Source organism: Carassius auratus, unplaced genomic scaffold (genome assembly GCF_003368295.1).
Source record: "Carassius auratus strain Wakin unplaced genomic scaffold, ASM336829v1 scaf_tig00214021, whole genome shotgun sequence".
Lineage (NCBI taxonomy): Eukaryota > Metazoa > Chordata > Actinopteri > Cypriniformes > Cyprinidae > Carassius > Carassius auratus.
In genome coordinates this window covers 1,096,532-1,109,512 of record NW_020527496.1, presented here as the reverse complement: position 1 = coordinate 1,109,512, position 12,981 = coordinate 1,096,532, and the positions used below count along the sequence as shown (strand labels likewise).

The 12,981-nt window shown below is 36.9% G+C and overlaps 1 protein-coding gene across 1 annotated transcript in view; it reads left to right on the top strand.

Annotated features, from left to right (window-relative positions):
* LOC113090790 (protein Jumonji-like) overlaps positions 1-12,981 on the top strand; it is a 96,392-nt gene that overhangs the window by 71,726 nt on the left and 11,685 nt on the right. The window contains exons 4-6 of the mRNA XM_026256384.1: positions 150-319; positions 9,132-9,299; positions 11,703-11,902. Coding sequence (XP_026112169.1) covers positions 150-319; positions 9,132-9,299; positions 11,703-11,902 — 538 coding nt within the window. The remainder of the gene's footprint in view (positions 1-149; positions 320-9,131; positions 9,300-11,702; positions 11,903-12,981) is intronic.

Sequence of the window (12,981 nt, the reverse complement as noted above, 5' to 3'; positions counted from 1 at the left end):
GAATTTATTGCTCTGGGCAGTGTTATCCGAGTCCCAGTGCCAAGTGGGGATTTTCAGAAGAAAGGTTTTTCTAAAGTGCCTATAAACTCTCCATTATATGATAGAATGCAAGCGTATTTAAGATCTATTGTTTCCATTCTCTTTCTTAGGCCCAGACTGCATGCACAGAGGAAGTTTGCTCAGTCTCAACCCAACTCTCCCAGCACCACGCCGGTGAAGATGGCCGACCCTTCTCTGCCCATGCCACTCACACATATCACATTCCTCTCCAGTCGCAAGCCCAAGACAGAAGACTTCCTCACATTCATATGTCTTCGAGGTATTGCATCATTTTTCAATGTCTCTCCTTCCTTGCCTTACCATGCAGATATATTATAGTGTTGACCCTTTTTTATTTTGTTTTTTAATATAGTTATACCTGCTTTTAATGTTGCATGCATTTATTTTTGCTCTTGTTTCACTTGCGGGCAATTAAATGTGCTATAAATGTGTGATTGCAGCTACATTTAGCAGTAAATTGTAACTACCATCATTATAGGGTTTCCAGCAGCATGCACTGAATCCACTCTGAGGAACAACTAGACACTGAATTTGCCAAGTTTACTGCATGACTAATTGGAAAATATTCAGGAGTTATTTTTGAGGCTGTTTAGACCCTATGCAGTTTAGATCAACTAAACAAGACTAATGTGTTTTTTGTTGGCTTCGCAGTGTTTCACAAATTGAGCTGAGCCATTATATGCTGTAACCAATTTGCTTTTTGCAGTTAATTATTCTGGTTTTGCCAGTATTAGATTTACTTGGCTCTGAACATCTCGTCATAGTCATAATTCAGGTTTGGGAAATTAATTAAATCAGACGTCTCAGCATTGCATTGCATAAAAAATGACTCCAGTAAAAGTAGAAAGTCCTCCATTCAAACATCACTTGAGTAAAAGTACAAAAGTATCCGATTTAAAATATACTTTTTTTTTATCAGGTAAAAGTACCTGAAGTAAAAAGTAAATATTCAAATTAACCATAAAAAACAAATAATTAAGCAGATCAGTTGTTTTGGGAGTGATGTGCAGTGTTTTATTTGAACAAATGATGAGATTAGATACTTAAGAATTTGTTAGATTTACAATCAAAAGAGACAATGAAGAACCTTATCGCAGTATAGGGATTGAACTTTCAAAACTACAGTTCCATAACATCATAGCTGCATCAAACAGAAGATGTGCAAGATACAAGGTACGACTGTTTCAGAATATTATTGAGGAAAAACCACCTCTTTAAAGAGTTAGTTCTCCCAAAAATAAAAATTCTGTCATTCGCATGTCAGGGGCTAAATATCACGTTATTCGTATTGTCCCTTCGACCTGCGGACATGAAAAACAACCATAGACTTGGCAACACTGGTTGGCATATACTACACAGAGCCGTAAGTAATTCACTGACAATCTACACAAAAACACATTTTCTTTTTCTCGATTTTGAAAGCGATTTTGTGTTAGTTGTCGTTGGACTACGGCTCTGTGTAGTAACTGCCGCTCCACCTGAACCAGTGTTGCCACATCCGTGGTTGTTTTTCATGTCCCCTGATCAAAGAAACCCCAATCCTAATAACTTGATATTATTATATCGACTAAAATGTAAATTTTACCAAGGCAACCCTCCCACTAAACGTATATTTTAACCCCGGGAAGCAATTTTTTAATCCTGGAAACGCGTTTGTGCTAGTTTTGGACTAGTTTTGAGAAGCAACTGGTCAGGATTTGTTGTGAAAACCTGGCAACCCTGATCTGAATGCACATGCTGGAGATATACTTCTAATTACAGGATCATCTTTACTGATGAGATGAGCATGAAAATCGCATTCGATTTTTTGCACAGCCCTACTGAAATTTAATTCGCCCGTGGCAGGCAAAGAAGACATTTCAGCCAAGAAGAATCTCCCTAGACTTCAGTGAATTCAAACATATCCTTGAGATATGGCCATGGGTGATTCCTTTTGGGAATCTCGGGATCTTTGCACTATCACCTATTTTAGCGGTCATCTTCCACCTCGAACTAACTGCTGCCTGAGCGTATGTTGGCAAAGAACTCGCGAAGTCGCGCGTTCTTTTTTTCAAAAGAAAACCAAATTTTTCATTGGTTTGTAAAATCATTGTAATAAATACTTGAAGCGGGCATGGGGAAATGTATCAGAGTAAAAAGTAAACTTTGTCTTTAATAAAGTAGTTGAGTAAAAGTGAAAGTAGAGGCAAATAAAACATACTCAAGTTAAAGTACAGATCCCCAAAAAAAATACTTAAGTAAAGTATTTTTACTTTGTTACTTACCACCACTGCCTTTCATACAGCCTTCGCCTGACACATTCCTTGCTCACCTGGTGTCCAGGTAAACAATCTGAACCGTAGCACCGTTGTCTAATGTCATGGCAGAGGTGGATGTGGCCTTCATGGCACCTGAACTCCAGTGCACTTGCTGCACAATTATTGACTTTTAATGTTAGGAGGTATCACATCAGCCGTTTCATGTTGAAAAATGGAGGTGTTATCAGCCTGAAGTGTCACGGACACACACTTCAACAAACACACCCACCTCTCGTGAACCAGGCTTTGCCTTTCACAGGGGATTTATGAGTACCTCCTACTTTCAAGGTCAGTACACAGTGTTTCTATAGAGTGAAGCTCAAATATTTAACCACAGAACAGGTAAAACTAAAGTTTTCAGGGAAACATGGAGCCTCACTGCCAATTCATGCTGAATCTGGGTCGACAGAAAGCATATCATTTAAAGAGATGATTTAGCCAAAATTGAAAATTTGCTGTTAATTAACACACACACACACATATCTTATACCATCGCTTATAAAATGCATATTAGGAAACACAAAATGAATACCAGTTGCTCCTAACGATATTGAGGTCTTATGAAGCAAAGTAATTAGCCTGTGCAAGAAACTTATTTACATTATTAACCCTATTATCCTATCCCTATAAATTAATTATAAAATATTTAATGTTCTCAATTCGATTTTGGTTTTAGACGTTTAACCCTTTTTAATCCATTCTCTGCATTTACCTCTTAAATCATAGAAGAAACGGCAAAAATGTCAATGGATTTTGATTGTTTACTCTCAGCTATCTGTAGACTTCATGTTAGGGCATTTTCATTGAACATTAGTATTTATTTGACTCTTTAAATTCATTTACTAGAATCAGAAGTGTAGTCTGCCGTTTTTTAATTTAAAAAAATAAAAGTTTCTTTCCCATTTCATGCATGTCCTGAGTGTAAAAGGTAGGAAAAGTGGAAGCAGAATGTTCCGTTTGTACCGTTCAAAAACCTGCAAACTAAAGCTTGCTGGACCTTGAATTTATTTGTTGGCCGGATTTTTTACAACATAATACTTAAACCTTGCGGGAGATGGTTTAGACTGCCTCATTTCAGTATAAACTTTCCTTCATCTCTGGGGTTTCAGAATAGCAGCCCAGAAATATCCTTTAATATGCTTTCCAAAAACAAGATGTTCATAGGCCAAAATTTATGGCCTTTGCATTCCATAAAAGTAATCTTTTACTCACTTTATCAGGTGATTATGTAAGTAATAGTGCCGTATGAAACATTAGCAAGCTGTATCAGATGCGTTATGCCCCATATGTATGCAAACGGGTCAGCTCAGGTATTCTCGGACTTGGCTGTAACTTAACTTGGCCAGGTGTGTGAGGTCAGGGAGAGGCCAAAGCCACGTTTTTAGGGTGTTACATATCAGCCTCAACTCTCAGTGACTCTTATCCACAACGGCAATTAGATGATGGGCCACACCTCACTAAACATGCACTGGCCTCCTAGTGGTATGATTTATAAATGATACTCCCCTGCTGAGGCCGGTGTGTATATTAGTGTGTGTGGAGCGTAATGTTGTCCTAATGGCATTACAGTACACTGGTGTTATAACAAGTAGAGAGTTGTCATCACACCACGTGTCGGTTTATCCTTCAAAGTATCCCAGTCATTCAGTATCTACCAGAGGGCTCTTTACTTTGTCATGTCTGTTCGAGCCATCAGGGAGCCGGTCGTGAACAGACAGTGTTGATCTTTCACAGGGGTGGAGATAGAGAAGATGGGTAAATACAGATCAATGGATTCTGGGTAAATATAGCCAGGGTCAAATGGGCAGTCTTACAATAGCTCAGTTATGGCTGACTGCCAGCGAAACGCAGCTCTTATCTGACACAGAGAAAGTCTTTAACCAGACCGCCATGTGCGAGTAGAGAAGAGTGCACGGTGCGATTAATGTGACGTTGTGAAATCGCTGACAGTTTTCTTAAAAGAAACTTTTTTCTGTCTAAAAAAAAACAATCCCTTGGATTCTGCCTTTTGAGATATAAAGTCATTAGAATTAAAGTAATGCGCTGCAGACACAATTTAGGAATTATACTCTGCCGAAAGTTGCATGGACAAAGCAGTTTCCTATATGTGTACGTACTGTACTTGTATTTGAGCAGTCTGAGTGAAATCTACTACACAGACATAAAGATTTAAAACAAGCTCCATGCTTGTGATGGTTTTCTCTATGGCCTGTAAGTCCTCAGTCTATTTAACAGTATATCAAATCTTAACATTAGTAGTCTTAATGGTCTTAAACATTATTTTGGAGGTCTTGATGATAGAAGGCATTTCTTATTGTAATTCTCCTCCACAGAGAGAGCTGGAAAGTCATTTCTGAGAATCAGTTTTTCTTTTCGTATTCTACATTTCAGTGAACTGTTCCAGTGATTTGCTTGTGTGAAAACTGTTCGCAGAAATCCCTATGTAACCTCGTACTGTGCAATGAGATAAAAATGTTTTAGTGTGTAGGTAAATATTGCTGTTATATTAATATGGATTTATATTCTGACACACACACACACACACACACACATATATAATATTATATTCTATCAAATCTATATAAAATTATTTATTCACCAAATAAGTCTGTTGCTAAAACATCTAATAAAACTTAATTTTTCCACGTTTCCTTGCTAAATGTTTTAAATGATTTATTTTTATTATCATTAAAAAGTATTATTCAATTGTTTCCTCAAACATGCTGAAACCCTGACTCCTCGTGATGTGAACTCGAGTAGGAAAGGAGATATGGGTAAATGAATGACGTACTCTATTGCCCGTGTTACATAACAGGCAGCTGTAACTGAATTTTTATTGCCCTTTGAATGTCCTCATGAGTATTTAGTTCAATTCCTGCATCTCTTGGATATCGTTGACTGTCCTAAAGTCCTTATTTACGTCTCTCAAGCCAACATCAGCCACATTCAAACCACAGCCAAGTGTGCCGGCGTGAAGCTGTAGTACTGGCGCTGTGCTATGAAAGAACAAAGATAGCTGATTTCAATTCAATTAAGTGCGCTGACGTGTGCGGCTTGGCAGTGGGGCAGCGGGCTGATTAAATTCTCCCGGCGACTCCTCAAGCATAGGGCAAGCTGGGTTAATGGATTTGCAGACATTCAGAAATGTAAATTAGAGGCGATATAATCCATAATCCCCTCAAATTTTTGCTGCCGCCGCAGCCCAGAGACAATGTTTTTAATGTCCCCTCTTATTCTCCACCCTCGCCACACTTTAGTGCACTACACACTACCATATGCCATCACATAAAGGGGATATTCAGTAGTACCAGTCATAATTAAATTATTAATAATTAAATTATTATGTAAAGGTTTGGTATGATTTGGAATTAACACATAAAAAATCATGTGGGATACTTTTTTTTTAAGATTATTTATAAACAGAAATAATATACTTCAAAAGATTATACTTATGTGTGAAATGAATGTAATGTGTACAGACACTTAATTTCATATTAAAAGCATTTGAATGAAAATGTGTTATTGTTTACATGTATATTAAATGCAATTTTTTTTCATAACTCTGTTGTCTTTGAAATATGGTTAGTGTAAATGTATTGCTGAATATACTAACAACTATTTATGGTAAACTAAATGTAATCTGGTTCTAATGTGTCATTTTCTGTAATTACACATTTGTGGTGATGAGGTTAAGTGTAAATAAAATGTATTATTTTGAAAGTAATATTGAACAGCTTACAGTTTCAATTAATGATCAAGTAATTCACATGTTTTAGTGTGTTAGTCAACACATCCGTTTAAGTACACTTCTTTAAAGCTTAAAAACAATATTAAAACAATTATTTAAAATGTAAAGTAGATAAAAACTTGTTTTTTTTTTTTTTTTGGACAGTACACTTTTAAATTTGTGCTTAATTGTGCTCAATTGTATTTATTTATTAATGCATTTAAGTAAGTCAAAAGTAAACATTACAGTTAAGCACACTTCTTTCTCACAAGGGTATGGTTATTTGTACTCTATGGAAAAGAACTGGAAAGTAAAAAAAAAAAAAAAAAAACTCTTTTGTTCCATGGAAGAAAGAAAGTCATTCTGGTTTGGAACGACATGAGGTTGAGTAAATGTCAGAATTTTTATTTGTGGGTGAACTATCTCTTTGAGGATCCTTTCTCACTTCCTCTAACCATGTGTCTGATCAAAACATTCCGCACGGCAACCAGCCGTCCAATCAGAGCAAGAGCTGCTACTCAGCCAGATTTTGATTGGCTCTCCTTGAGATTTAATTTAAATCTCTTTGGCTTTATAAAAACAGGACAAAAGAAGAGCATCTGGAGTAGAACACTTCAGTTTTAATTATGTCTGTGCTTGAATTAAAAATGACAATTGTAATGGATGCCTTCATCTTTAATTATGATCTGTGTCAGCCTGTGAATATGGGAGCACACATAATTGGGGATTGGGAACGGTCTGTTGTTGGTTTTTTTTCTTTCTCTGTGGGAGATAACAGATTTAGATTTCTTCCCTTCTTTGAGGGAAGAAGGCATGACAGACAACTCATGATTGCGATCAAAAATCTAGTTTGTGCACTCTGACGCCAGTGACCGTGAGCTCTAGTTGGGCTACACCCTACCCAGCATTCCCTGGGGCATTTAGTAAACCTCATGGTGGGGAGAGCCTGAACCAGAGACTCATTCAGGGGGAGTATGAAGCCGATTATAGAGTCACTAGTAACATCGTAATGTAGGGGGTAAATGGGGAAACCCCAGCGGTTTCCCACCCCATTTCATGACCCTGGATGACCTTCAGGTCTGTGAGCTATTGGCTTTTGAACTTTTTCTCCCACAGTATGAGAGTAATGTGAGGTAATGATAATAGCAGCCATTTTCCTAATAACTTGAGGTGCCTGGTTCGTTTGTTTGTGACTGAATTTGGTTAAGACTATTTATTTGTCTGGTGCCATATGGAGTAACCATCAAAAGTGGCTTTGTTTCGGATCTGTAATCCTGTTTTAAATGTTAGCAAATTGAATTAACATTAGCCATGTTTTTATCAGTGAACTCACAAATGACATCGCATTATGTTACTGATAATCCTTGGAGTGTAAAGTGAATATGAGGGTATCAGAGTAGATATTTCAGATTGTTTATATATTTTACTTCAACATTTTATCAGTTTTCTACCAGTAAAAATCCCAATATAGGCTAATATATGGTTCATTTTTATATAATGGGTGCAGTAACATTAACAATATTACATTGATTCATTTTTATCCCAAATACATCTAAGGTTTTGTTTTATTTATTTATTTATTTATTTTAAGGTAAAGGCATTATTTTAGTGTTGTTTTATGTAGTAATTATGATGCTATGATCTTATGCTCTGTATAAGTATAATTTTCTGGATTCGTTTTTTTTTTATATTTTTTTATATTTGTTTTCATTTTCATTTGAGTATTTCTATGTGCATTTTATTAACATTTTTATTATTTTTGTTTTAATATTTCTATACAACTTTTTTCGTTTTAGTGGTAAAACTCCCATTAGTTAATGTTAGTTAATGTATTAACTAATATTAATGAACAATGACTAATGCATTTGTTACGGTATTGAATTATTAATGTCTTCATTTATGTTAGTTAATAAAAATACAACTGATCATTGTTGATTCATGTTAGTACAGGTCCATGAAATAATATTAATAGATACAGGTCTTGATTAGTGACTGTTGAAATTCACATTTACTGCAATTAATAAATGCTTTAGAAGTATTTTATACTGTAAGTTAATGTTAATTAATGCAGTTGAACAAATGAAACCTTATTATGATTGTTGTTATTTGTATTTGTTCCCTAAACAGTCAGCCTGTCTCCATTGCTATTATAAATGTTGTCACACAGTCCATAAGCATTAATGTGGCATGTCAAATGCTGCATGTATGCAGTGACATCACCACCGCAGCAGCGCCGGCTGCAGATTCGTGTTAATAGAGAGCTAATGAGAGCACATTCGCACTCATGTTTCATTCATGAGGCTGGCGGAGAACAGCACTAGATAATGATAATTGTTGCCCGGTGTGGTGCGGACGAATCGCAGACGTGCAGTAGTGCAGGTTTAAGCTCTAGATTTAAACACATTGGTTAATACATCAGTAATAATTATATAATTAATTAAATTAATTTAAATGAATTAAAATTGTGTTTAGAGAGAGAGAGAGAGAGAGATTGAAAAAAATAATAATAGAGATCGACTGATTGATTGACTGATTTGTTTTTGTTTGTTTTAGTTTGATTTAGTGTGGTGTTTTGATTTTGTTTGTTTAGTTGATTTTTGATGTGTGTTTTTTTTTTTTTTTTGGTTTCGTATTTTGGTTTTGTTTCATCCCATTATTGTTATTTGTTTGTTTGTGTATTGGGCCAAACGTTTTAGCTTTCAAGCTTTGTCTAATCCAGGAGCAGTGGTTTATTATGGTCTTCCTCACATGGGGCTGTAATCTCGCAGTATGCTGCTGGTTATCAGCTGGTGTGTTTTAAAACATAGTTTCTCTTGATGAGAAACATCAGTTAGACACATTCACTCGTGGCTCCAAATCTCCAAACAGAGGAGTGTAGTGTATTTAGGATTCTTATAGCATCTGATTTTGAGAGGATTACGGTTGCAATAGAAGCTGAGATTACAGCGTTGTGCCGGTTTATCCCATTTTCTTGGGCCACTGCTTGGTAAATGCACTGGGTCTCTGGCTTCCTTCAACACTTTCTGTCTCTCTCTCCCCTCTCTCAGACTCACCGGCTTTACCCAGTAACATGGCCTTCTTTGGCTGCTCTCAGGATGAGGAGGATCTGGATGATGAAGATGAAACTGAGGAAGAGAAACCACCCAGTGTTGCATCTACGTCATGTCAGTCTACTCCCAAGAAGGGTAAACCGTCTGGCAAGCTTAATGGATTCGGTAAGAATAAGGAGGGGAAAAAATTCTGACTCAAATTGCTCAAAATGGCCTATAATCTTAAAATACCAAATAAAAGTCAATTCATTTGTCCAGCTCATATATTGACCTAGTCAATATACACCACTGTTAAAAGTTCTTTATTTTTTTAATAGAAATTACATTTTTCATTCAGCAAGCATGCAATAAATTGATAGATAATTTGACAGTTAATACATTCATAAAAGGTAGCTTCTTGAAATAAATGATGTTCTTTGAACTTTCTCTTCATCAAAGTACCTAGAAAAACCAAATGTATCTCCATTTCCACAAAAATATTAAGCAGCCCTCACTTTTCAACATTGATAATGATATTAAATGTTTCTTAAGCATCATATCAGCATAACAAGGTAACAAGGTGTTTATGCATTCAGCTCACAGCTGTGCCGAGTAACGGTGGGCAACACATCGCTGTACGCTACACACACTCACACACCCCCACAACAAATGAAGGAGAGACAGCCTTGTGAGACAGTTTGAGCACTTCGTTGATACTCTCAATAGATGCTGTGTGAGTTTAAAGAGGGGCAGCAAGGGATTGTGGGAGCGTGTGTTAATGAAACATGTTATCAAACAAAAATAGTCTGTCAGCGGATAATTGAAAGCCAAGCGCCTGTCAAATTGAGTGTGTTAAAGTGTCTTTAGCAGCAATCAGAACATCAAGCAAAAGCCCCAGCCCACATCGGTCTCTCCCTCTGTCTCTCATGCTGTCTATCCTTAACCTATCTGGTGCCTGGACACAGCCCGTTGTCTGAACTGGCCCATGTCAGATGAGACACTTCAATATGGAGCACAGGCAATGCCCCAGTCTCTCTCTGTCTGTGCGTGTGTGTCTCAGAGTGGGAGAAACCACAGTGCTCTGCTTTCATTTGCTGAACCTCAGTAACCCAGAGGCGTGTTTACATTTCTAAATTAAACACCTTTTATTGAGTTCAGCTGTCGGTAGCAGTTCCAAGCACAAGCCTTACAGTGCGAAAGCCCATCGGTTTCTCCCTCGCTGACACGCTCTGCTGCCTGTTGATATTTAAACACTGTAAAATTAAAGTTAGAAGTCATAACTACAGAGAGCAGTTTGATTATATGTGATAAATTAGAGCTGTCCAGAGGGCCTGATAACAGAGAGACTACCCTGTTCAAAAAACGCAGAACGTTATTTTATTGAAATTTTTTGCATTATCTGTAGAGAAAGTACATGTACTTATGCCTTAAAAACTAAAGCAAAACACACTCACAGATGAAAGGGAGCGAGTTTGTTTTTTGTTTTGAGTTTGGTTTGGCTTTTGAACTTTTGTTTTGTGTTTTAAGTTTTTTTTTGTTTGTTTTTTTAAGTTGCGTTTTGCTTTGATAAATGTAAATAGTTTAGTCTGCACTTGATTTTAACTTGCTCAGGACTTTTAAGTGCAAAAGTGCTGACAGTTGTCTTTTTTGTTGTTGTTTTTTTTTTTTTTTTGTCTATGCATGTTTTTTTTTTTTTTTTTTTTGCAGTGGAATTAATTTCTCTAATAGTTTATGCATTTGGCATTTTCTGTCACTCACATGTTTGTCAGAGCTCAATGGTTTTGTTTCTGTTGCAGCTGTAGACCGAGCATTTTTTGGCATTGCACTCATGATAAATGTGTACAACAGTAACATGCTACTTTGTCGTCACATGGCATCATGTGACGTGCTGAATGGTTATTTAGCTTTATCAAACCCATATTATAGCCATCCATCTGGTTCATCCTTCACACTAGAAATAGAATGTCAGTTTGAGTGCATCACGGGACACTGTAGTACCTGTACATGCATACAGTGTGCAAAACTAGCAGAAAACCTAAATACTCTGCACAATATAAATACTATATAGTGCAGCATTAGTAAGCATATTATAAACACAGCAACTCTCTCATATGATATTTTGTTTATCATTGACTCATGTTGTCATGTTTATCATTATATACATTAAGACTAGTAGACCGAAGCAACTTGATCCAAAGGCAATGCCAATTTGCGTGCTTCTAAGTACAAAATCAGTACCTTGGCATCAGTATAGTACATAAGTATGCAGTAAGGCAGAACAGCAGTCCTTTCAAAATCGGTTTGACACTGCATCCAATAACAGATATAAACCAGTCCTCTTGCATAGAGCAGTGAGTCGTGCACAATCTCATACCAAAACACGCTGTTTCCACACTAAAAATCAACTGCAAATAGGATTATAAAAAATAAGATTATTTGAAACGTGCTATATAGGATGCAAGAATTGAATGAAAAATTTAATTGACAAGAAAATGCAATACAATATTTTGGTTTATCTGTGCAATTAGAAAATAAAATTTGGTTTAATTTAAAAACCCTGTTTTTTTTCTTTCTTTCTTTTTTCTACAGTGTTGAATGGCCATAAGGTACACAAGGACAAAGAGCTCTCTCCCAGATCCAGAGGCAGAGAGTCATCTGCGGGAAGAGACCACAGCGAGGGATGTGATGCGTCTGATGAGATGTCCCACAAGCACACTGCGGCCACGGCCAAGAGCCAAAACACCAACGGCCACAACTACAGACGAGCCGCAGAGGAACTCCGCAAGCAGGTACAAGCCTTCACGTCCATCCCTGTGTCAGTATGAGCAGGGATCCTGGGAATGTGGGTCATAGAGTGCAGTGATTGGCCACATTAAGTCAAATTACACAGAATTATACTGGATCTCCCAGTTAGGAGGGAACATCCATCCCAATGAGGCTTACAGACGATCAGACCACCACCATCTCCGGTACTAATGAGCCTGTCGTCTTTGAGTGCCACAAAACTGATTAAGTGCACAATGAACCTCAGGGAACGGGGTGAGACAGATCACCTCTCAACACATCAGCCTCTCAGTCTCTTTTCTTTCTTTCTTTTTTCTAATCTTGAGATTGTCAGCCTTGGGGTTTTACAAGTTAGATATCTAAAAATAAATCTTGCAGCTTCATGTGTTTAAAAATAACATGTAACATGTGACTGTAACATGATCCAGAGGCAAAGATGAGCTCAAAAAAGTAAAAAAAAAGGCAAAGATGAAAGGGATAGTTCACTCAAATATGCAAATTCAATTTCTCAGCCCATTCCAAACCTGTATAGACTTTCTTCTTTGTGTGAAATACAAGAGAATATATTTTTCAATGTTCTCATACAAAGATGAGATTTTTTTATATATATATATATACAAAATGAGAAGTGTGGGTTTAGCTTGAGAACTCCTGTTTTAATCTTTCTGATGAATACGCATGAAGCAGTGGCACCTGTAAGTGGGCCTTAACCGTTAAACTGCAATGACTGACCCAACATTAAACCCTTGATTAAGACACACAACACATAAGCACATTGCCACTCATCTGCTATACTTAAAATAATAAACAGCGCTGATTGATGCAGCATAATCCACAATACTGTGAGAATCTATTAGACAGCTGTTGACCTCTCTCTCTCTCTCTCTCTAAAAAAGCGAATTTTCTGAAGGGTGTTTATGATCTGAAGAGCTCTGACGTGAGCATGACCCATTGCACATGAGCTGACTAATTGTTTATACTTCATTGCTGAATTGGAATTTATTCCTTTCATTTATTTTACGAGCTTTCACATAGATTAACTTGATCTGGGAAGAAGAGAGATCTAATGCATTGTTATCACAAG